The sequence below is a fragment of the Tribolium castaneum genome, chromosome 3 (assembly GCF_031307605.1).
Source record: "Tribolium castaneum strain GA2 chromosome 3, icTriCast1.1, whole genome shotgun sequence".
Classification (NCBI taxonomy): domain Eukaryota; kingdom Metazoa; phylum Arthropoda; class Insecta; order Coleoptera; family Tenebrionidae; genus Tribolium; species Tribolium castaneum.
In genome coordinates, this window is record NC_087396.1 from 14,708,143 (window position 1) to 14,733,262 (window position 25,120).

A 25,120-nucleotide genomic window follows, 5' to 3' on the forward strand; every position below is an offset into this window, starting at 1 on the left:
ACGTACCTGTAACTGCGAAACAATCGTGCGGAATCGACGCTTGATCATTGGAATCGGTTATAGTGACCTCAAGGTACAGTTCTTCCAATGACCAACTGTTAGCCTGAGCCACACACTGTCGAGTGGCAGTGATGTAAGCTTCGGGGTTCAATAAACCTCCCAACCAAACTGGGAAGCTCTAAAACAATTAATGAAATAAAACGCTAATAATAATAATCTATTGATTTACCTGTAATTCTTTAGCACCCGATGTGGATACTAGTTTTGAGACTTGTTGCAACTGTTTGACTCTCTGACTGAAATCGGTGATCCACTGAATGACAGTACAACCCCTAGGTACAGTGTACCGGCGCCAGTTTCGGGGCAAAATGCCCCTGACCAGCTCTCCCAGCATTGTTCGGTGGTAATTCGTTTGTTTCTTTTCGCCCTAAAAATATTTCCTTTTGGGACGTTCTTCCAAAAAAAAACACAACCCTTACCTGACAGATAAGCACAACGTCCTTAAGATCATGTATAACATCCTGCAACAACCTCGCCCCCGAATTGACTTCCCTCTCGAAGTAGCGATACAACGGGTCTTTGATATTCTCCACCGTTCGCTTCAAAGTCTGCAATGACGTTGGCAGCAACTGCAGCCAAGTTCCCGCCGAATTATGCAGCGTCTTCATCCACGACGGCCTTCCATCAACTTGTGCCGCATCGGCCGGCAAAATCTCATCAACAGAATACGCCAGTTCGTCATCATCCTCCAACTGCTGCATTTTCAACAACTTGCTCACCAAATCCGTACCCCTAGTCGTCAAAAGCACCTTCTCGGCATTATTCGGCAAACCCAACCAAGCCGGCGTTTGCCGATCGGCCAGACTTTCAATCCACTTCAAAAAGTGGTCCCTTCTCGTACCATCCGGCATAGTTATATGTCTGTTGCCATTAGGCCCATTATCAATATTAGCCACCAAAGCAAAATCAGTCTCGAAACTCTTCGGCGTGAACAACTTATTCAGGAACGAATGCAACAACCGTTGGTCGAAATCGTTATCAATCTTGCCGCCGTAAATCGACTGCGACAACAGCGTAACCAGCGCGTCCCATGGCACCTTCGTCGGTGGCAAATTCGTCCGCCCCATCGCCGTGGCATCAATCCACGTGTCAAGCGTATCACACGCCACCCGCAAATCGGACTCGTTGAACTCATAGTACTTCGCCCACCCCAGTGGCGCGTACCTCAGCCTCTCCTGGACGATGGCGTGGAACCAAGCCAGCAAAAAGTACAGCCTTGCCCGCTCATTCGGCGGCTTCATCATGCGACTCGCCGGCACGGTACTGAAAGTCCGCAACAAGTTCGCTCTAATACCTGGCGGCGGCTCAAACACGAAAATGCGGCCAGCTCGCAGCAAATTCACCGGAAGCTTCGGGTTTATCTCCATGGTGAGGAACAGCCGGAAGTTGGCATGCGGCTGCAACGAGTGCAGCTTCTTCTCCAGCTGCACCAGCCACTGGGGCGCCAAATGTACGTTCTTCAGCATGACCCATCTCCCCGTCTTGCACGCCATGTTGATCGCCCGGTCGGCCTGATTGAAACCTTCAGCTGAACCAATCGCGATGCTGGAAATTTGCTTATTAAGCTCGGCGGCCAGGTCATCGACTCGACTCGAGGCATCAAAGCCTGGCACTGAGCAAAGCAGGGCTGGGACGTTTGATCGGATCTCCTTTTCGACACATTCGGCCAAGTCGAGCTCTTTTTCGGCACTCGGCATGAAGTTCTCGCCTAGGACGGCCGAGACGAAGAACTGGGCGGCGGCGATAACGCGATCTGGGCGGAACGCTTGGATTACTAGAAGTTGGTACATGGCGGTCCCGATGGGGCTCAATTGACGTTCTTCGATCCACAAGCGTGGGACACACTGTTCGGGCGAGCTTTGCTGGAGCCAGGCCCCGAATTCGGGCATTTCTTTGATTTTCTCGGCCAGTTTTTTGAAGGCCGGGAGACGGGAGGAGAGTCTCATCATGGCTTCCTGTTGCTCGCTATTGAGACCTTCGATTGAAGGACCGGTGTTCATGTTAAAGACACCTTCTTTGCCCCGGAGGAAGAAACTAAATTCTTGATCGAGGTTTGGTTCCGTTGGTACTCCTTTCAAGTGTATGCGGCAGAGGAGGATGGCAAAAGTGAGCCGATCATTGTGCAACATTCCACGAGCCACTCGATCGTAACAAACGGAGAATAAGTCAGTTGTGATAATGTTAAGTCTCGCTTGGTAATCAGAAATGTTCTCCAAGTGTGGGTTACTGTACAAAATGCTGCTAAACATGTCCAAAAACATGTGGAGGGAGTACTGGTACAAGAAGTGTACTTGATTCAGACTATCCATTGTGAAATAAGTGTTACTACAAGCCTGGGATAGGGGCAAGTACTGTTGCGACACCGTCTCAATTTCGGAAATCACCTTATCGGTCTCTTCGACCTTTTGCCCGATTTCGGCCGCTTCCTGTTTCAACGTTTCCAAAGTCGTAATCACACTATCATCATCCAGGATCTTTCCTTTAGCATCATTCAACGCCTGCAGGAGAGACTTCTCCAACTGTCTCAGCCTCAAGTGGAATTCGCCTTGCAATTTCAACAAGTCGGACCTCTTAGCATCAATATCAGGCCTCTCGGCTTTAAGCACTTGATTCAAGCACTGACTCTGTAACGAGCTCCTGGTCACCGTGAAGTTGACAAAAGTGACTCTCGAGCATATGTCTGGCGGAAATTCGACAGTGGGGTCGCGAGTCGATAAGAAAATAACAAACGAAGGCGACAGATCGATATCTTGATCACCCAGAGTGATAAGAACACGGCCTCCGGTCCTTCGTAACTCCCGATTGAGAACAGGGTTGAGAATCGGGTCGTAATTTTCAACATCTTGGACCAGGAGCGGATTCCCGAAACGTAGCGCGCTTTCGAGGTTCTTGCGGAACGAATCGTCCAAGAAACTCGTTTTTGTGATTTTCTTATCCTTGAATTCGTTCATGATGTACTCGGTGGCTTGACCTGACGGGTCTATGATCAGAGGGTAGCGGTTGAAGCGCTTCAACATGATGGCGTTTTCGGTACAGAGGTCGTCCGAGGGTAACGCGTTAGCTTGCCACCTTAGACGTTCATCGGGGTTGGAGAGGTACTCAGTTCGGGCAATATCAGGCCTGTACTGGATGGCAGCTTGGGTCAAGTGTTGGCACCAGGTACTAAACAAGTTCTGGCGGTAGTGCTGGTCGAAATAACCACCGTAGGCTATGAAAGCAGCTGACAAAAGAACGTCCCCGATTATTGTCGACATTTGCGACCTAAATGTTTCACTAGTGGCCTCCCAACGTTCCCTTTCAATGACCAAACTCTTCAACAGCGCTATGGAACGGTCAACTTTGGCTTGGACGTTCTCCAAGTCGGTTTTAATAGCCTGAGCTTGCGCAATCAACTGTGCGTATTCTTCCTTGTAGGACGCGATACTTTGTTCCAATTGGCTGATCAAATTTTTCACTTCTTCGCCGCGCTTTTGATTGGTTTCGGCTTGTCTTTCTAAAGAACTCAACTCTTCGCGCAGCGGTTCGACCTTCTTTAACATATCAGCATACAAAATTTGGGCTTTCGCCCACTTGACTAAAGGCCCGCACGCGTTACTCGCATGATTGACTTTTTCGAAATTGTAGTCAGGGTTATTGAGATAGCGCGTCTTCATTTTTTCGCGGACGTCGTCACTGTAACACGTGACCAGTTACCAAAAATGATGAGGTAAGGGAAGTGGGAGGGGGGTTGGGTCATGCTATTAACTAATAAATACATTGAGGGGGCGCAAGCTACAGAAACTTTGTTTTTTTTTAACAGTGTTGCTGCAACTGCCCCCAGACCAAACTAAGCACATGCATACCTAATGTCCTCTGTATTGAAATTGTTGACTACGGTATTGATGAAGTTATCACGCATGATGACCGCTCGAATAGACTTCCAGTCGCTTGCGTTTTCACCGAGTAACAAGCAAATGGATTCTAGGGCCAACTTTACCACCGCAGGGGGATTTGCCATGGTACGGATTTCGACCAATTGTTGTTTTTTGATAGACTTTACGGCTGTGCAAAAACAAAGAAACCAAAAAATAATACAATGCAGGATAGTCAAATCAAAAAACAAGAAAGAGAGACAAGCAACAACTAGAAGAGAAGCACAATACAGGTTGTACATCTAGAAATAAATAAACGGCTTCCAACGAGCCTTACGTCAGATTATCACTGCTGAAGTTAACAATAGTCGCGATGAAGTTCTCTCGCATTATAACCGATCTTATCGAACGCCATTCGTTGGCGTTCTCGTGCAGCAGCAAACACACCGATTCGAGCGCCATCTTGACGCTGTTTGGTGGATTCGCCATCGAGCGCACTTCGACCAGATGCTGCTTCTTTATCGATTTAACGGCTAGTAATCACGTCACCTACAATTACGTACTCAAACACACAGCGACACTCACCGTTTTGGGCGTCGATGACCGCAGGCTCGACTTGGGCGAGGTCAGCCATGACTTCCTGCCGCTTCTGCTCGATATGGACGGTCTGTTCGCTCAACTGTAGCTGGATTTCTTGGCTCTGAACCTTCTTCTTTTCGGCCTCTTGTTGGTCCTTCACCATCTGGCGCAGCTTCGCATTGGCGGCTTCGTTCTTCGCTTGCAATTCTTGCGACTTGACGGCGAGACTCTTCTGCATCTCCTCGACTTGCTCGACGGTCTCGGCGATCTTACTGAGACCCACGTTCAAGTGCAGTTGTTGCTCTTCCAAGTCTGAACGCTTCTCTTTGTATAACTTGACGAAATGGTGGATGAAGTCCAAGTAGTGCCTTGGTGTTATGGCCATGGTGCGACTGCCACGTTTAGCCAACCGGGCGTTGGCCTTGTGGAGAGTTTGGTGGACGTAGACGCAAGCATTGATAACCGCTTCCCTATGTGTGGGAGTCGCAGAGATGAGGGCACAAGCCGCTGGGAAGAAATCGGGCGATTTCCACGTGGCTTTATCCAAATCCACCCGATTGGTGAACTCTTTACCGACCTGGAAGAGGGCACCGTCTGACCAATCACCGAACCAGTTCAAGACACATCGATTGAACAGAGCGGGGGAAGTGGCAGCTCGGTCCTTCAAACCATCGGTTGAAGGATTCATAGTGAAAACGACATGCAAGTTGCGCATAACTTGCTGTGTGAACCACTTATACAACTCGTCGTTCGAGTCAAGCATCAGACCTTCTCGTTGCGCCCCTTCCTTGCACTGAGTCATGAGAGTGGTGTACTCATCACCTTCAAATAATCCCGGAACTTCACCATTGGCCAACAAAGTATTCATTCGCTCCAAGAAGCTTGAATCTAGCATATTTGACTCGTCCAAAATGAACGCGATTTTCTCATCCTTGCACCCACTACGTCTCAAGACTGATCTTAGATCCTCATCAAAGTCTTCAGCGGTGTATTTATTGTGTACTTTGATTTGGAAGATTGACAGTCCGTTCATCCAGGCAACAAATCGCGACAGGGTTGTTTTCCCAGCCCCTGACACTCCGATAAGTAACAAGTGGCCCTGAGGCTGCCTGAAAATCCGATCAATCCTCAAAACATGATCTAGAACTTCATCAAAGAGCACCAAAGGCACGTCCAACTCCTCCTCGTAGAATACTTTCAGTCTCGCTTTAACATACTCCCTCAATTGTTCCCGATCTACAGGGACATAATCCTTCGACAACCAATTACTGTACAAAATTGGCCTCTCCAAAGCCTTCTCGCAATTCGCCGAAGGGAAGTGTTTTAACGCAACAGCATCGATATTTTCATTAGTCCATTTCCTCTCAGTTTCCTCCACTAGCCGATCTTGGAACAACCTCAAAGCCTCATGGGCCCACAGTCTGACCAACCCTTCCACATTCAAATGATCAAGGGGCCTGATCGCTTCACAAATCCCACGCACCCACCGAGTCATCTCACGAGGTGAGTACACGTAATGTGGTTGCATATCTTGAGTGAACCTGTCTTGGGAGGCGAGATAAAACTCGACCATTGCATTGGTCAGTGGTTCAGCGTAACCGCGCAAACCAAGAGTCAGTCTGAGCATAGCTCGGGTGAATGTGCCGTAGATTTGTTTCAGGGACGTTTCTCCCGGATAATCGACGTAAATCACGGGGACGTGGCGCAGGAAACGGTGGGAGAGGGGTTTACGGCCGGGGTCAGTCGGGGGATTACAAGCACCAACGAACTGAATGCGTTCGAGGGACACCCAGGTTTGGTCAGAAGCGCGGTAGAAACCTTTCTGTTCGACGATCTGACGCAGGAACATAATCACGCGTTGGGTCCCGTAATTGTCCATGTCGGGCAAGTTGATTTCGTCGCAGAAGAGAACAAGCCATTTGCCCAACTAACAAGAAATAAAAGTAAAAACTATTTTGATTAAAACGTGACACTTACTTGTACTGGTGATAAAACCACACCGTTGGGTGTTTTACGATATTCACAATAGTGGTCAAACGTTTTCAACAACAGTTCGGGTGTAGTAGCCGACGAGAAATTCAAACCGACAACTTCCATGTCAGGAAGAGCCCTCAAAGCCGAAAACAAGGTCATGGTTTTACCAGATCCAGGAGGACCACACAAAACTAAAAGGCGAAAAATTACAACTCTCTCCAAAACCGACTTTAAACTTACCAATCGGTTTATGTTCAGCCAGCCAGGTGTACAACAGCGACTCATGTCGCACTGTGTCCAAAGTCGGTACTACGATATCAGGCGACGCGACTTTGTGCGTTTCAACCTCAATCTGTGGCACTTTATTGGACCAAGGTGACCATTCGCCTTCGATATTGACCTCGTAGTCAATAATCGGCATGTTGTTGGAAGGTGGTAGCGGTATTGTAGTCACCGAACGGATGAAATCGCCCAAATCAGACCGCACTTTTAGCTTGGCATCGCCTGCAAAGCTCCACAAAAGCGAGTAAACCAAACACTTGGGTATGTATTTTTCGAGTTGTTCGTTGGTTAGCGGAAAATCTGAATGCGAATGGTTGTACTGTAGCACATTTCGCACGCTTTGGTTCAACATGGAGAAGAGCGAACTCAGAGCGCGTAAGCGCGTGAAATCCATGATATGTTCCTGTTCCATTGCATACTCCAGGCATCGGACGACCAACCCATCAGGGGCCAAGTGAGACTGGAGAATGTTAGCAACGTCGACTTGAACCTGCAGCGTTGGCGATAACAAATCATCCTTATTCTCAGTTTTCTTCCCGAAACTGTCATCCTCTCCCTCCTCCAGCGGGATACTTTTAAGCCTCAGCATGTAATTCTCGAAGATCATCTCGGTCGAAAGCACGTCCTCGGAGAACCACACCATGCCACACCGCGAAACCGTGGCCAAAGTGGCGTATTTTAAGTCCTGCACCTCGAACATCACCCTCACGTTGGGAGGGAGCGACAAACGTTCGCCGTTTGGTAAAGTTAGTAGTTTATTGTCGTCCAGGACCGAGTTGAGATTCTCGACCCATTCAGGATCGACGTCACCGTCGAAAATAATCCATTGGCGCTTGTTGATTTCGCCTCGGACGTTATCGATGATTTTGCGGAGGATATGAGTGAAGAGACCGTCGGTCCATTCGCGGGTGTTGGGGTCCAGGACACCGTAGAGCGCTTCTTTGCTGATGGCTTTAGGGTCGATGACGTGGGCGACACCCTCGATGCCTTCAAACCGCTCCAGGGCTTTGAGCAACACGCGCCAAGCTGTGCTTTTGCCGGAGCCACTGGGGCCCACCATCATCAGGCCGTGGTTGAGGTTGGAAATTTGATACAGTTGGAGGACCTAAGGAAAAACATATTGTGAAAATTGTAAAAATTGTAATAGAGTAATGAAATTAATTGATGAGGGTACCTTTTGAACCCATGTCTCTCCAACTAAAGTTCTCTGTGCAGCATGGAATGAATAAGTGCCAACATCATAACATTTAATTTAAGAGTTAGACAAGAGCTTACCTTTTCCATCCAGGCTGAGCCTTGCTCGTCACCCTCGCCACACACTAGGAACTCTTCTTGGCACACTTTCCGAATTTCGTCCTTCAAGCCTACAAGAAAGAGTCAAAATAATTTTAGACATGTTTTTTGACAACACTGTTTACGTTTTTTACCAAGAGATTAAACCAATGTGTAATGTGTATAAATAATTAACTTAAAGTCTGATACTGAAGTCGAAAAAAAATTAGAACATCCAGTTTTTTAAATATCCATTATAAAGTATTAGTATTTGAGAATTTTTGCAACATCAAAAATGTTACAGACTGCTTCTTTGTTGTGCTATCAGAGTCAGTTTAACTTAATGTAAAATAATAGTAACCGAATAACATATTTTTATTCCAAAAACCTTAATACCTCTCGTCATAAGACTTTAAATCTTGATGGAAAAATTCACCAATCACCATATACATCGGCTAAGTTTCCCAGGTTTTGTTAGAATAATTTTAACACAAACACAGAAAAAGTTTGAGCTTAATTTACATTCAGCAATCAGCTGATGATATTTTACAGCAAATAAAATATTTATTTGTGAATCACATCAATAACGAATGCCAAAAACACATAATTCAAAACTTAAAAAATTAAAAATGTCACAGATTGTTTTTTTTTTGCACTGATGAGTGTCAGTTTCTCTTACTGTAACCTGCAGTAATTGGTTAATACATATTAATACATATATTTTTATCCTAAAAACCTTGGTATATCTCTTTCTATAAGACTTTAAATCTTGACGAACACGTTTACCATTTGATTCAGGTTTTAAAACCAGGTTTTAAAAATTGTTTGGGCTTAATCTACATTCACTTGACGATATTTTAGAACAAATAAAATGTTTAACAATTAGTTTATCACAGAAACAACGAATACCAAACTAGACACCAAAAACCAACTTTCAAAACTTTTAGTGAATATATTAAAAAAACTAGACGTGATAGACAAATATGTTATCAGTGCGAGTAATCAGACTACGAAATCAATATAAATTATCTCTTGGTAAAAGAAAAAAAATCTTTGTAAACTAGTGCAATTTTCGGAATGTTACCCTTCATTTCTGCTCGTGTGTACTGAACATTGGGAAACACGTCGTTCAGCAAACTTGACAACAACGGAATATCCTCAGCTACTAACTTCGGGACCATCGTTTCGCAAACCGACTGAATCAAGATCGCCTGTTCGGGTAAATTCTCTGCAATACCGGCCTCATCAATGTTAGTTTCGCCTCGTTGTTTCATCCCTTCTTTAATTTTCTGAATGCGGTCACGTTTGACATTACCAGCAGAGACCAGTACTGACTTAAGCGCACGCAAACCGAAATCGTAATGTGATTGGTTGGAGAGTTGCTCGTCGCACAACCTGGAAGCAAGTCATTACAAATTGCCAAAATTTTCCCTTAGATTAGACGTACTTAAAGAACGGTACAATCTTAGACGCGAGTTTTTCAGCAGTGCGGAACCCTTGCGAGAAGAGCATCACTTCGGCGATTAATTGCCTGTCTGGGGTGGTCATAGCTAACGACCTGAACAACTTCTTCAAATTGTCAGGTAAGTTGGACCGGCCGGCGTAACCCGGGTTCATTGTGATGAAAATTGCCATGTCGGGCGAGACTCTGACTTGTTTCCCCACAAGTTCCACCGTGATACCTAGGCAAAATCCATGATTACGTCTAGACTCTAACAAAAAATTAATTGTGACTCACTTCCAGTAGAGGCATTTTCGTCCAATTCTCTCTCCTTCTGTGACTTCAGCGCCTCTTGGATGGTTTGAACTTGTTGCGAGACCGCTGACAACATCCTCTCTTCCAGACGATTAAATTCATCAAAGCAACCCCACGCTCCCACTTGACACAACCCAACAAAAATCCGCCCCATGGCTTGGAAATCAAACGTTTCGTCACAATTGAAGACGAGGACGAAGCGTCCCAACTGATTCCCGAGCGCTTTCACGGACTCGGTCTTCCCAGTACCCGCAGGGCCAAAGGGAGAACCTCCAAGACGTGCTTCCAGGGCTTGAGTCATCGTCAGATAACACCGATCAGTTAACGGCGTCTGCACTAGTCTGTCCTGAACCCCGAGATACTCAAACCCATAGTAGAACTTGGCATTGGCCATGTGAATCGTTAATTGTTTCAAAACCTCAGTTTGGCGAGGGTCAAAGTAGTACCTCATTTCGCACAACCATTGGAACGCTTTGTTACCACAAACCCCGTTGGCGATCAAACGCCTGGTCACCGTTCTCTTATGCACAAATTCATTGATCAAATGTTCCAACTTTTTACGCCTCAACAAGGGCTGTTCTTGCAGTACTGAATCGGCAAGTACGTTTAAGGTGTTCTCAACTTGTTGCAAAACCTTCTCCAGGACACCTTTCTGCGGCTCGCCGTTCATTTTGACAAGAGCCGCTTCCACGTCCTCACTCCACAAAATTTGGGCTGCGAGTACCACAATCTGGGCCTGGTACTTATCCACCCATTGCATGTATTGTTTAGGATCAATCTCGTCTTTGAACTGTTTACTGTCTTGCACGGCCTGAGCCAAACTCGAGGCTAAAGTCACCCGCATTTCCTTCTCGACCAAAGTGAGCCACTCGTTGATTTTCGGGTGTTCGACGGTACTCACAGGAGTGCAAAAATTGACTTCTTCGCCCTCTCGGGACGCAATACCGGTGATAACAGTGTTATCCTCATTCAGGATAATGGCAGCAACCCCAGCAAACATTTTCTTGAAGTGTTTTTGCAACCGGGCGATGTTTTTACTGTTACCAATGATCTCTAACAAATCTTCATCACCGACGAAGTAGAATCGGGGGAAGGAGGTACGTTCCCGCTCCAAGTACTCGCCCAAAGCCTTCTGTATCTTTCCAAGTAAATCGGCGAGACGTTCGAGGGCGCGTTGTACGCCTGGGATGTTCAAAACGTCCATCACCATCGGCGATTTGCTCACTTTCTTCATCAGGCCCAGAAACTCCGAACTGATGCTTTGGAACCGTGAAGTTTCGACCGGAAGCAAGGTTTTAATGTCGGCGCTTCCGGAGAAGATTCCCTCCAGGTAGACCCAACGTCTCTGCACGTCAATCCACACATCAAACAGGGCGTTAATCCGGTTCAACTTTTCCTCCCAAGTCAGAGCTTCCTCCTCAAACACCTTGTAATACGGGGACAATTTCATCGCAGCGACTGAATTAATGTGTTCCTTGACTTTGTTGAATAAATCGTCCCAGCCACGGATCAACTTGCACTTGTTTTGGTAGTTGATCAAGTCGAGTTCGTAGGTTTGCCACGATTCGCGCACTTGTTTCAAGAATTCTTCCAGCGCCATCTCCCCTTGGGCAATCAGGATTATATCCTTGACTATGGATTCGTTCTTTTGCAAGTTCACGTCCCAGACTTGGCCCAAGGTGAGGTCGGACAACACCCAGTTGACTCTCAACTGTTTCATCAGTTGTTTCCAGTGGCGTTCTTTCAAAGCGTCCGATTTCAGCTCAACAATCATCATGTTAACCTTCGTGTAATTGTTGAGTGTCTTTTTGACGTATTCGTAGGAGGCGTATTGACGCAGCCTGGCCGGGAGTTCCTTCAGTTGTGCACTCATGGCGTCTAGTTGCTGGCGCAACTTGCGAGGTTGCACCGATAACCACGGTTTTTCCCTTGTTTCGTCGATTTGGGTCCAAATCCGCGATAATTCAGACCAAACGCCTCGCAAGTCTTGCAGTTCTTCATACACGACTTGCATCCGGTCTTCGCTGGTGCTCACACCTCCTGGCTCTTGCAACTCCAAAGCCTCCTTGGCTTTGGCGACATTGTCGCGTTCTTCCTTAAGTCGGGCGAATTTGCTTTCGAAGAGTTGCAACTGAGTTAAGGCATCGTCCGGCTTGAGGTGGCCTTCAACCGGTTTGCTTCGTTCCCAGTCGTTCAAGAAGTCGTTAGTCCGACTCTCGACGGCTTTATCCTCCGAAACGATTTTCTGTTGCAAGCTTGCAACCTGGGTCTGGATGGACGAGTCTTTGCGTTTGATTATCTCGTTGAAAGCGCTCCATTCGCCTTCCAAGTTTTCAACGTGGAGCCAGGTTGTGGGGAATTGGAAACGCTGTCTTTCGAGGATTCTCTGACCCTCGCGGTAAATCTCGACCTGTTTTTCCCAGGCTTTCATGCTGCGTTTCAACTGTTGCACATAGGTGATGAAACAGACGGCGTCTGAAGTACTTGCAGCTTCGATGCTTTGCAACTCGAGGTCGGAACGTGATTTTGAGACGTTCGAGTGGAACGTAACCATTTCGTTACCCAAGAGACTTCCAAACTTGCTCAGAGTCTCTTTGTGCCACGAATCGTACTTAAGTGAGACTTTACTTTGCACTTTGGCAAAGTCTATAACGACCGGGCCAAATTCACGCCTTGTGTCTGAAGTATCAAACGTGGTTCGAGTCTTCTTAATGTCATTCAGACACTCCATCCATTTGCTTATATCATCACCCAACTTGCCATACAGATTATCAGCTTGCAAGTCCCAGAGTGACTGGTAAGTCAACCATTCGTTGACATAATTCTGAATCTCCTTAATTTTTGAAGCAATCGCACTGTAGGCATTTTCCAAAGGTACAGACAGATTCGGTAGCTTCGTTAAAATATTCCTGTAGGTCTCTGCAACCGGTTTATCGACCCCCACTTGGTACCGACTGCTTTGCAACCGCTGCTGCGACATAACAATCGCCTCCCAGGCAAACAACTGTTGCATAATTTGAAACCTGGCCTCTTCAATGCTCGGGTACAAATACATGGTCTGATTTGTAATCCTCACTTCGTGTATCACCACCTGAATTTGCGGGTCACCTCCAGGCTTGTGTGTGGGTTGGGTGGGAGCATCCGTATCCATGCTATGGTCAATTTCCTTCTTTTGCCCATTGAGAGCATCAGTCCAGGCCTCAACCCCGGCCTGAAGTCGCCTCGCTAAATTCTTCTCGACTTCCTCGTCCAATCGATTGACCCAAATGTGCAAGTTGGAGTACTGTTTGAGTGATAAATCGTCGACTGCGTGCTGTATTTTCGATAAAATATCGGCAAAAGTGTTCGCTGAGTAGGGGCAAGTCTCGAGTGACCTCACGTCGACTTCGAGTTGCTCGCCAACGATTACAAGTTCCTCGACGCGTTCTTGGAAACTGACGACGGTGTCGGAGAGGCGTTGGACGTAGGGGTCGAGCTTGTAGCTCTCCCAGACGAGTTGGATGCCTTCGGCGATGAGTTGTTGGACTTCTTTGCGCATGCCGGCCACCAGAGGGATGATGCTGGCTTTGTCGTCGATCTGTGTGGGATTCAGTGGATGAGGTACTGGTTTGGATTTTTTGGTATAACACAACATGCAGTAAAAAATCGTACTGTCAGAAAATGGTAACTAGAAAAATAGACAGTAGTACTACGAGTAGGGGGAAACACATAACATGCCGTAATTGGTTTAAGCTAGACGCTACCTTGGTACCGCCTTGTGCGCTAATCCTGTTCGAGAGCTACGTAATAAAAGACATATGCCTGAATTTGTTGTCAACGCAAGTCAAAACGCATTCATTTGTTGCTAATTCCTTGTTCTAAGCGAGTGGTAAAACAAGTTAATTCTAACAACTAATCGCGAACCTTCTATGTTAACACAAAAAGTAAAATTTTTGCGTAAATGTAAAAACTTCTAAATTTTAACATTTCCATTTTTATATATTTTCACACTTGTCTCTGTTTATTATTTTTATTAATAAATAAGTAATAAGTAAATGAATAACCTTTAAGTAACCTTTTTGAACTACGAGCCCTAACAACTAAATATTTGGACAAAATCTCGTTTTATTTTTAGTAATCAAATTGGTTTTATTTTATTCATAATTTGCATTTGTTTTTTGTAATTTACTGTCTAATTTTCAATCAGTTATCAGAAACAAAAATATAAATGATAAAATTGACCCACTTCAGCTGGTAAGTAAATGTATGTACACTAAAAAATTTAAAAGCAGAATGGGCTTTTAGTGCAATATTTTTGTATTTAACATCATTTGATCTTCAATTTGATGGAATGCCAACTTTCATTGGGTTTTAATTCATAGAATAACAAAAGGGGTGGAAATTCCAACAAAGGCAAAATAATTCCTTTGAAATGTTCACTCTGGAAGTAATTCTAAAAAACTAAATATTGCCAATTCTTCGGTGGCAATATTATACAAGTATATGGAAAGCAAAGTATAATACTTTGACCATGAGTTGTGACACAAAGGCTGCTACGACACTTAGTAAAAATTTGTAAAAGTTGCCGCAGAAGCATTTTAAGGAAAGTTATTGCTCTAAGCATTGCAGAAACATATTCGAATTTTCTTGAGAATGTTGTGCAGACGGACAAAAAAACAGTACTTGGTTTTATAAGGTAGACACAATTGAATAATAATGTTATGTTACTTTACAAAATAATAATTTTAACTAGGCAAAAAATACCATTTCCCTCTTCTGCTCAAAAAGGGGAAAATTCTGTGGGTCAAAAGTTAGTGGCAGTGGACATATAATGACTGGAAGAACGTGATATTTAGAATTTTAATTTGATATATGCGTTCGAGATTCTGTAATTCTCAAAAACAAGTAATAAAAAATAAACAAGAGATCTTTCACAAAGACTGTCTTAAAAGTACGATTAAATTTACCAAGGAATAAATTGTATGAGGATACTCTAGGGGATAAATGTTTGTAAAGAATTTTGAGCAATTTGAGTTCATATATGGAGCAGTATGCAGTAAATACCAAATATACTTGCAAAGACGTTTATTACCAACACCCACTGACAAGTTTTATCCCGAAGGTATTTTTATTAAAAAAAATATGTTTCTTGCCACACAAGATTTGTAATAACGATTTGGTAATTCTGACAATAACATTATGTCTTGACCAGCAAATAGCCCGGATTTAAATATCATTGCGTCTTTTTAGCACATAATAAAAAGTTAGCTTTTCAAAAAACATCTAAAAAATTAAATAGGACATGTTTGGAGCAATAAAACGCCAAAAATCTGCGACAGAATCGTTAAAAGTAGCCACCGGTAAGTAGAATAGTCATCAGAGCCAACGAAGATGTCAAATTCCTAAAAAGTTTTTCTTTTTTTTGTCCAAACAATTAGTTATCAGATATCATTCATGTTTTTTTTTGTATTTTAATTTTATGTTTAGTAGTGCTTTAAAGTAGTTTTTAAACAGGTCATAACCACTCATAACTTATAAGTTACAAAATAAACAAACTTCTTCAATTATTTATACTTGAATTCTTTTAATAAACATTTATTAGGTTGACGTGCATTTACCTTGTAAAAATGAATTCGTACAAACAATTAATTGTTAGGGAACGTAATACTTTATTTCTTTCCTCAATATCAATTTTTCAAGTGTTTGTTAAAGTCGTGAGTCTCCCGATTCTTCGAGTGTATATTAATTTTCTTCGAACGTATTTAAATTCATTCATATGATAAATCATTACCACTCGCTTCCAACGCTATTATAATAATCTCTAAAACAAATAGCACTTTACGTACCTTTTCCAGAGTCATCTCGTAGGTCCTCACACTCTCAATCAGTGAAATCGCAAACGGATACAACTGATTGGCCTGATGCGCCTTATTAACAATCGCTAGCGGCACCCGAAACCCTAAACATTTCAAATTTCGCACTTCTTTCGCCAAAGTAATAATTTCCGGCAGAAAATTAACTCTCAACTTCAAAACATTCCCACGTCCGCTCCTCGAACGCACAGCTTCAATCGTAAAAATACGACCTGTCACTCCCAAATTACGTTGTTGCACATTACGTGCCCAATCATCGAAAATTTCTTGCGTATTGAGCTTCACTCGAAAACTATCACCGTCAGCTTTAAGCTTCTGACCCTCGATGTGATTTTCCCAACCCTTGCCTTTATTAAAAAAATAAATAATTTCGAAAAAAAAAACAACAAAAAATTAATTTATTACCTAAAACGTCTTCAACACGTCGCAAATAAGTGGTTAATTGGTGATCAATCTGTCTTGCCCAAATGATTGAACCGGCGACTGGTGGCAAATCGCGGACTTTGCTGATTCGAGCGCTGTTACTTTGAGGGTACTGGACCTTGAATTTCTCATGCAGGGCTTCGATATCATCTTTTACTCGTTGGATCAAGTGAGTTTGGTACTCCCTGATAGCCCCGCGAATATGTGGCCGCACGAAAAGTGCATTAAAGCGCGAAAAAATCCTGAACATTTCGTTGGCATTCTTGGCTGTGCCAAGCTGGTCTCTGAGATGTGCAGTGATGCGAGTTTCGACTCGATCGATACGTTCTTCATAGCGTTGGACAGCCGCATCCCAGGCGTCTTGCCCTTCCTTAGAAATGTCCAAACAATCGACTTCTTTCACATTCTCGTAAGCTAAATTAACTTCCTAAAAATACAAAAAAAATAAGACATCATGGTTGATGGATTATCGGACCTCAATGGCATTAGCATCGGCTGCATCCAACGATAGGGTTGGTTTGGACTGCTCCAAATCCTCTCCTTCAACGGGGGCTGCGGTGTCGCGCACCGAAGGCCGCAACACCCGGACTATAACAGTCCGAAGCTGTTCATGTTGACGGCGGAATTTCCGCATGTGTTCCATGCGACTTTGAAGCTTCTTGTGTTGGGCCGAAATGCGCCATACCATCTTCATTTGTTCGTCCCGTTTTTTCTTAATGATGTCTCTAAACAATTTTGACAAAATAAGATTAACAAAAAAGACAGTAAATGTAAATTTACCGAAGTAGGGCTTGTAGTTTTTCATATTCATCTTCCCAAATAGTGAAAACATCAAAACACTGGGTCATCACTTTTTCGAATTCGTCGAAAGGAATGTGCATTAAGCGTCTGGTACCCAAAACTTTGAGTAGTTGGGCACCCAAATCACGAGAAATTGCTTCAACGAGACGCAAACAACGCTGGATTGGGTATTTTGTTGATCTGATTTTTCGGAGGTGGGCGAAAATTAATTGAACGGCTGCTCGAATCCGCTCTAATTCGGTCGCCGAGAGTAAATCGTTGATTGGGAAATCCTTTAAAGTCGAATAAAATGAATGAATAACCAAGAAACAAAATTAACGGAAGATAGCAATGTATTTTTTAAGAAATACTTTAAGACAAGCTAAATGCTTACAAGAAACACATATTTTTTGCCATTTTTTATTATTAAAAATTTCATTGTTAATTACATGATTAAAGAATTCTCTTTTCATTCGTGTAATAATAAATAATATAAAAAACTTCGTTTTATGCACAATTTTAACGTAGATCCTTTAACGTACCTTAGGCACAGAATATTAGGCGTACGTTTTTAAATTAGACTTGATCTAGGACTTTTAGCAAGACGTGGAAACTTCTACATGACTTCCACCTCAAAATAATAATCAGATTATGAAAGATGTATTAAATGTTGCTGCATTTGGGGACGTAATTATAATTTGAGTCCTCGAAGAATTGATTAGGATCCGTTTCTTTTCGTAGAGCGAATCGAAACAAATTGTAATCATAAAAAATATAATGCGTATTTTAGATTTAAAAGTCCGATCATTTTTTTAACAATTTGACGATATGCTTTGTATGTTTACGCTTCCTTCTTAGGGAAAGCTTCTTGTCAGTTGCCCTTATTGCATTTAGATTTTTGACAAATATTTTGCTTCTCATTATAATTTACGAGTTTATGACAAATTACAATCAAGAACTGTTCTTAGAAGTGCTAATTCGTTATCTTTATTGATCCGAAGATTAAAAATTTTTCAGAATTCACAAAAAATTTCACGTATAACATATAAGTAAGACAAAAAGACGTGATGGGTGGTGTTAATAAAAATAGGTACTTCCTATTTACTTAGTAGTATAAGATTTTACAATAAAGTAAAAGGATGTGCAATAGCAAATCCTGGATTTTGTATTAATAATAAAACGCTTATACTTATAAACGTTTGCTTCTGATTCTAGGAAATTGTTTTTCAGTTGCGTCACTTAAAAAACTTAAAATATCTTGTTTTTCAATTAACTGAATTTAATTTTTGATTTAAACATTTCATAAGAGAAGTAAGCTATATACAATACACATACTAAAATATTCTGCAGTTAATTAATAATTATGCCATTGTTGAATGGCTAGTGATTTCTCATTTGATGATAAATCTTTGCCTGAGAAAAAAACTTGAATAAATAATTATAGTAAAATTATTACAAAAAATCCTTTTATTTTAAATAAAAGCCAAGTGCTCTCCATAAAAATACGAAAACGAGGAAGCAGAAGTACGTATGAATGAACTACGCACTGAGAAAATTAGTTGATAAACATACATAATACATAAAAAAGAAAACAGATAAAAATGTAACTGCCAATAGAAAAATAAAGCTAAGCGCTTCTGAAAAAATATTTTTGGTTATTACGCAAAGTGAACAGGAAAATATTTAATCTTACATTATAAAAAATTCCTAATTTTTAGAGTTTGAAGCAGTTACTAATTCAACAAAGAAAACAAGAAGAGTTTTCTTCAATTCGGAATACTCCTAAAAAATTGTCACCGCCACCTGCTAGATCTTCATCTATTAACACCTTTACTTAAGAAACAGATGAAACAAAAAATCTTTCAAATTTAAGAATTTAAAATTAAAAGATCTTGGCTACCAAAACAAAAAATCAGAAAATAATGTGAATGCAAGTATTTTTGTGGATGTTTGCTAAAAACATTTTGAACAAATGATTACAAATTGTATAAAAAAAATACACATTAAGCTTTGTACATGGCTGCAGCCTGCCAGTCATCTCTATATTTTGATAAGTAAAGCATTTAGCAAATCTATATTTTTGGAAGCATTTGCTTAATTTTAAAAGCTTACCCTTATCTTTATTAATACAAAAATAAGCATTACCTTCTGCTAATAAAAATTAGGAAAACCTTATACTTAAATTCTTATCCTTATTTTCATTAAATATGTGTTAATACATATTCAAGGAAAAACATCGTAAGTAAAAAAATAATCTGTGTTAAAAACAAATACTTATTTTTGTAAATTCCACCCAATACGTCTTTCCAATGATGTTCACGTTGACGTTAAGATTTTTCTATTTCTTCAGCAAGCAAATAACGTACGTTATTATTACGACTCAATAAAACTGTATAATAAGTAGAGTTTTCTTATAAATAATTTGATACTAATGTTATACCTTCATTAGTGGATTGTAGTCATTCACGGTGGCAATGGCCTGTTTCAACCCTGTATCTGTGTCAAAAGACACAGTTGCATGAAACCTCTTCCCATGTTTGAGAATATCCAAAGTCAAAGCGACTTCCATACTCTCCCTCTTCTCCTGAATCCTATGCAGCGCTCTTTCTAAATTCAACCAGAAACTAATCTCTTGTAAAGCGGTCCCTGACGATGGATCCCGATCCAATTTCGTCACCTTCTGAATCTCCTTAATCCAGCGATTAACCCCGTGTTGCAACTGATTCAAAAAATTCGAATCTTCAACTTTATCGCTAAAATCAGCAACTTTCGGTTTGCGCCCTTCATCAGCACACTGTTTAATCAAGCTAGCAACGTAGGGGTGCACTTGAAGTGTAATTTCCGGAATATCAATATTTTGTTGCAAATGCAGGAGCCCCATTTCCAGCTCCGCGATTGTTTTCTCAACAGAGGGTGCCATCTTATCACCATCGCGGTCAGCTCTGCCTGACTCCTTAACATACGATTTGAAAAATGGAGCCACCGTTTTGCTGATGTATGAATGGAGGATCTCGTAAGGCGAGCCATCGCTGAAATTCATGAGACGCACTTGCGCCCGAATGCTCTTATCCGCTTCAATGACAGCCCCTCGTTTGATGCAAACCAAACTGGACATTTTGGAATTGGAGTAGTGGACCTCATTGCTGATGTAAAAAGTGACCGGTTCTTTCTCTTCCTCGCCCTCAGGAGGTTGGTCGCTGTCGTCGTCTGGACGAGAGTCAAGGTCATGAGGTTAGTCACACCTTTGGCCACTTACCTTTGGATGGATTCCTCTGGATATAGAGAATCGAGACTTGGGAGTCGCTGAGGAACTTCCGGATGGTCTCTTGGTTGGATTTGTCGTCAAGAGCCGCCCGGAGATTGGTGAGTTCCCACTGGTTGTCTTCCGGTAAGAGCACAGTGGCCGCTTTCGTTATAAAGTTAGTGAAGTCGTTAAAATCGACGATTGCCACATTTTGTGGCTCGGGAGTCGATTCACTCCCTTCCAGAGAGTCCCCCATGGGGGTACACGGTTAAAAACACGTAAAACACGCAAATAACGGACACACCACGAATGCAAGAAACGTCACCTGCCGGTGACAGCTGCCTTGCAAATGGCGAGTTGCGGAAATGCAGACACAAAAGAGGCCAATAAGGAGGGAGCAAAGGACGAGTCAATGATAAGAAAGATAAAAAAGCTGATAATAGATAAGGTGTAGACAAAAAACTGCTTGTAGAACCGGTTTTAAGTGATTTTTTAAATTTTCGTCTTTAACACCAGTAGAGTAAGTAGACCGGTAGTTCATATAATTTAAACTTCAACCATTTGTCTTTGTAAAATCTTAATTTTCGACATCGTCCGTAAAGTGTTAATGTGTTTGAAAACTAGAATTCATCTGTAAAGTAAGGCCCATCAGAATTCCTACATTTTTTGTAGAAATCGTTTTTAAAGTGACTGACATAGTCAACGGTGTGAACACGTGTATAATGTTGGTTGCATAGTATTTTAAAATTGAAGTTAAAAAAATAACTTTTTGGGAAAAACTCAGCAGAAAGAAACTTAACTTTAGTATCTTGGTGTAAAATAACTACTCGACCATTCAAAACGTTTTGTTTAAAAAGAAACACTTATTTTTACTGAAGCTCATTTATTTTTTGACATATAACATCGTTGTATGTACTACTTTTACGTACATATTACCTTAATCCGTACATACCACTTTTTTTGTCCACTTTATTCTTTATGTAATAATACCCTAATGACCAGCAATAAAAATTAAGCTAACAGTGGTTTGGTTTTTCCTAATTTTTCGAAATTAATACTAATAAAACTACATATCTCATTAACCATTAATGTTCATAAAAAACGGAATCATTAATTTGAAGGTGTTATTAAGTGAAGGTTCCAAACCTTAACATATGGAAAATTTAAATCTTTATTATCACTTAAATATAATTACACTTATTTACAAATTACAATTTTTTGACTACAATATAAATGAGTCATTCGGAACTCCCTGAGACGACTTCATTCTCACTGTTTGGTTCTTTTTTTACAGACTCGCACAAATGAGAAATAAACAAACTCAATAAACCGAGAGATCAAAGGTTAAAAATAATATTTATCATTTTTCAATCTGCGTATAATTAGTAATTACCGCACGAATCATATTTATAAAAAATTGCACATTGTTTCGTTTATAAATAAATTAGAAATGATAAATAAATTCTTTATAGAAGAGCTCATTTTTTATTTTAGTTATATTCTTTTGTCTTTATCTAATAAATTACAAGTATTTAGAAAAATGTTCACTTGACGCATTTCTAAATTTAATTTCTTTTTTAAAAACTGGGAACTTTATTTTTTATTTTAAATACATCATAAAAAATATATAAAATGAAATAGTTTCTCTTTCATTATTATTTACAAATTGCAAGTTTCTGCTAAATATGGGTCATCTGGAATTCCTCTGAGACTTTTTCATTTGCATTGTTTGGCTGTTCTTTTTCGATGTCACCTTTTTCTTCCGACTTACTTGCATAATACATCCATCTAAAATTTCCATCGTAATAATAATTTATATTTTTTTACTCACTTACATTATCACCACCAACAACAAAACATGTAAAATTGCTCCAAAATAAAAATAAGCCGAAGGTAAAGTATCTAAACTGTTTAAATAAATTGCTTTATTGTACAGCGGAGCGGCAATTGCTGGACCTATGGCTTCACAAATTCCAAATAAAGACTGAGCTTTTCCTAAATCCTCTTGTGAAACCACTTTCGTAGCCAATGATCTTATAGCAATGTTAGAAATTCCGGTAATTATGCTTACAGCAGTGGCTAAAAGACAAGTCACAATAATTACGTACAATTTAAAAATTAAATCTAAAGAGTTACCAACATATAACATGACATCAGTTTTGGCCAAACCGAAAACAATATTTGTTACAATTTTATCCACAAATGTGATGAGTAAAATCATCAAATCCCCCAGTGAGAGAAATTTGGTAAATAGGGGAACCCCAATTAATGTCCCTTTAATAAAATTAACTCTAATTCGTGTATCTCATTTGGTACTTTGGTACTCACCCACTAAATGAATAACGGTATTAATAGTAATAAAGTAACTGTATTCAAGAGGACCCCAGTTAAAAAATCCTTGAACGTACAAATAAAAAACTCCTCCTTCACCTACAACCAGGTTTAAATCCGAGGAAAACCAAACACTGTTACCAACCTGTAACCACTATACTGTAAATGAACAAAATGAACAAAACGGCGACCACGAACGCTCGATTATTCCCTTTGCTCTTTTTGAATAGAAGATTGAAAGTTTCCACCGCATGTTTGGGGTCAAAAGCATCGACAAAAAACGATTTCTTTGAAATAACATCGGGCTGATGCGGTTCTTTAATCCAAAAAATCCCGTACAAAATCGCGAATAAATAACAAACAACGGCAATCGACAAAACTCCATAATAGCCGATTTTCTCAAACAAAATCCCACTAACAGCCTGTCCCACAGGAGTGCAAACGTTCAAAACGATTTGCACAACCCCGACCCTTAAAGTCCGCATCTCCACAGTGCTGACATCAGCAATGTAGGCAAAAACAGCCATGACAATCATCGTCTGGCCCCCGAAGAAAGACGGGATGACCGTCTGAGCGATCCCTTGTGACGCCAGCGGCCACTCTTTCATGAAAACAACACACAGGATGCACCCCGCGACGGCGAAAAACTCCCCCAGGACGGGAATCAAGAGAAAGGGCTTGCGCAGCTTGTGCCTGTCGCTGTACGACCCCAAAAACAGGACCAAAATTAGGGGCATGACGCTCTGGAGGGGTATCTGCCACGAGTGCATGTCCCCGATCAAAATCTGGATTTTCTCGTTCTCCTCCGAGTAATTTGTGGCCTCTCCGCTGAGGATGGCGTCGCAGATGGAGTCATTGAGCTGCAGGTTGGACCGGCAGCCCTTCTCGAACTCGAGGTTGTACAGCGCGGGCCCGCAGATGATGGAAGCGAGGAGGTACGCCGCGATTAGGGGCTCCACGGTGATTATGTTCTTGATGTAGTGGAGGCGCTCTTTGGTGGTCATCGTCCGGAAGGTCTTCGGCTGGAGGTCCGCGACGGACGCGGTGACCAGTTCCGCCGTCGATGCCATTTTTGTCAAAGACACTTCACTTAAGGACAGTTTTTGGTTTCATAGTAAATCGCGTGCAGCATAGCTGAATAGATGGATTCTCACTGAGAACAGGTTTCTTGGGGCGAGTCGGTGGCCTTACAGTGATTTAAAGATGTTGGAGGAGAAACGGCAAAAAAGAAATAAAAGTTACATGATCAAGCTGCATTCCGGTTGGGGATTTAAAGTGGCTAATTATCTTGATCATTTGAACTTTACTGGCGTTTTACGTTTGATAGTGCGAGATAGCATGACGGATCTTGTTTTCATGAAGATGCGCTTAATGTTAAGGTTGCGGAATAAATAAATATTAATAAGCAATGTCACGTCATTGTATTGAAATTTACAAAAACACGGAGATAACAATATCTATAATTAAATAATCTACCAAATTTGGTTATTGAACTCATGTGTGTGAGTATAGTTACAAATTTTCAAAGCCCGTTTACGGTAGCATTCTTTGCCATGTGATTATCTGCATCATTTTGTGGGATAAAAAATAACAAAGTGAACAATCAGACAGATCAAAGGTTAATAAGAATAGTATAATTATGTACCTACTTATTTGTTCAATCGTCTAGAAACGTAAATCAAAAAACTTACATATTGTCCCATTTCAGTTCATAGTGGAGTTTTGCAACAACTCATTTGCATTTTTTGTAATGAAATGGAGCACAAATTGAGAGTTTTTGGTGGGTTTTCTTGGCTCAAAAAATTTGTCGCTGGGATTTAGTTTAATATAGAAACTCTCAATTTGTGTTTTTTTATTTAAGTGACACAATTTCTTGTCTTTAGTAAATTAAAAATTTTGGTACACATGAACGTTAAAAGCAGAATACTTTACGAAAGATGATTTCATTTGATTTATTCCCAGGGAATATTAGATATAAATAGCTTTTGTTTTTGTTTTCTGACCTTCAATATCATATTTTTTTTCAAGCAGAACTTCTTAATAATTATTGTACTTGATATAAGCATTTTAATTCATCACAAAATATTGCAACAAGTCTGTTTACTTGAGTAAACTCCATATAATCTGTGCTTAAGCCTTAGGAGGGAAGAATAAATTAAAAAAAGATTTTTTTAATAAAATCATATAATTTTATTATATAATTATAAAAACTTACAGTTTCAAAAAAACTGTTATAGTGTTTTTATTTTTGTGTGCACAGTCAGTGTAAATAAAGCTTTTATAGTAATAATTTAAAACTGGGTTTCAAATTACAATTTTTCGCGCCTCATTTCCCGCAGCTTAAACGGTTGATCTACTGCCACGGAGCATTTGAACTATTATAAAAACTGCTGAAGGTTCAATTTATCAAGAAAAACATTGCTTAGGCTTCGTATTTGCTATTGTATTTGTTTTGATACTTATTTGCCTCAAATTCTGCTTATAAGCAATTTCAATTCGGAAATAAAATTAACTACACGCCCTCTGGTGATGACTTTTGAACTATGTCGAAAACAGTAAAGAAATTTTCGTAATGCCACATTTAACTGACATTTAATGAATTTGCGTGTATAGTGTTAATTACTTACAATAGAAAGAATTACTTTAAAAGTACGTGGTGGTAAATGCTAGCGTTGACTTTGGTTCTGTAGTTTTTCGTGGTATAAAGTGTTTATTG

General features: G+C 41.0%; 2 protein-coding genes across 9 annotated transcripts in view; both read right to left on the reverse strand.

Annotated features, from left to right (window-relative positions):
* The window catches only part of Dhc64C (Dynein heavy chain 64C), a 20,854-nt gene extending 392 nt beyond the window's left edge, over positions 1-20,462 (reverse strand). Inside the window, exons 1-19 of one of the 7 annotated variants that reach the window (XM_064355368.1) lie at positions 20,086-20,462; positions 19,270-20,036; positions 16,830-17,122; positions 16,525-16,774; positions 16,032-16,476; positions 15,600-15,973; positions 13,518-13,553; positions 9,757-13,351; positions 9,466-9,700; positions 9,103-9,413; positions 8,022-8,110; positions 7,921-7,953; positions 6,705-7,851; positions 6,468-6,655; positions 4,497-6,417; positions 3,903-4,101; positions 480-3,732; positions 230-427; positions 7-178 (exon numbers count right to left, since the gene is read on the reverse strand). In XM_064355368.1, coding sequence (XP_064211438.1) covers positions 7-178; positions 230-427; positions 480-3,732; positions 3,903-4,101; positions 4,497-6,417; positions 6,468-6,655; positions 6,705-7,851; positions 7,921-7,953; positions 8,022-8,110; positions 9,103-9,413; positions 9,466-9,700; positions 9,757-13,351; positions 13,518-13,553; positions 15,600-15,973; positions 16,032-16,476; positions 16,525-16,774; positions 16,830-17,122; positions 19,270-20,036; positions 20,086-20,329 — 13,750 coding nt within the window. In that variant the 5' untranslated portion in view covers positions 20,330-20,462. Of the gene's footprint in view, positions 1-6; positions 179-229; positions 428-479; positions 3,733-3,902; positions 4,102-4,248; positions 4,445-4,496; positions 6,418-6,467; positions 6,656-6,704; positions 7,852-7,920; positions 7,954-8,021; positions 8,111-9,102; positions 9,414-9,465; positions 9,701-9,756; positions 13,352-13,517; positions 13,554-15,599; positions 15,974-16,031; positions 16,477-16,524; positions 16,775-16,829; positions 17,123-19,269; positions 20,037-20,085 lie in introns of all 7 variants that reach the window. The other 6 variants (XM_064355369.1, XM_064355370.1, XM_015981723.2 and 3 more) reach the window with 6 other exon arrangements.
* A 1,113-nt stretch (positions 20,463-21,575) lies between these two features.
* Positions 21,576-24,280, reverse strand: LOC664490 (uncharacterized). Of its 2 annotated transcripts, XM_064355371.1 has the most exons (6): positions 24,096-24,280; positions 22,550-23,590; positions 22,402-22,503; positions 22,210-22,347; positions 21,909-22,152; positions 21,576-21,861 (listed from the first exon to the last, which is right to left on the reverse strand). In XM_064355371.1, the coding sequence occupies exons 2-6, from the start codon at positions 23,472-23,474 to the stop codon at positions 21,753-21,755; spliced, it is 1,518 nt and encodes a 505-aa protein (XP_064211441.1). In that variant the 5' UTR covers positions 23,475-23,590; positions 24,096-24,280; the 3' UTR covers positions 21,576-21,752. The 2 variants fall into 2 exon arrangements, with proteins under 2 accessions (XP_064211441.1, XP_975585.1); XM_970492.4 differs by lacking the exon at positions 24,096-24,280 and having other exon boundaries at positions 22,550-23,940.
* Positions 24,281-25,120: the final 840 nt, after the last annotated feature.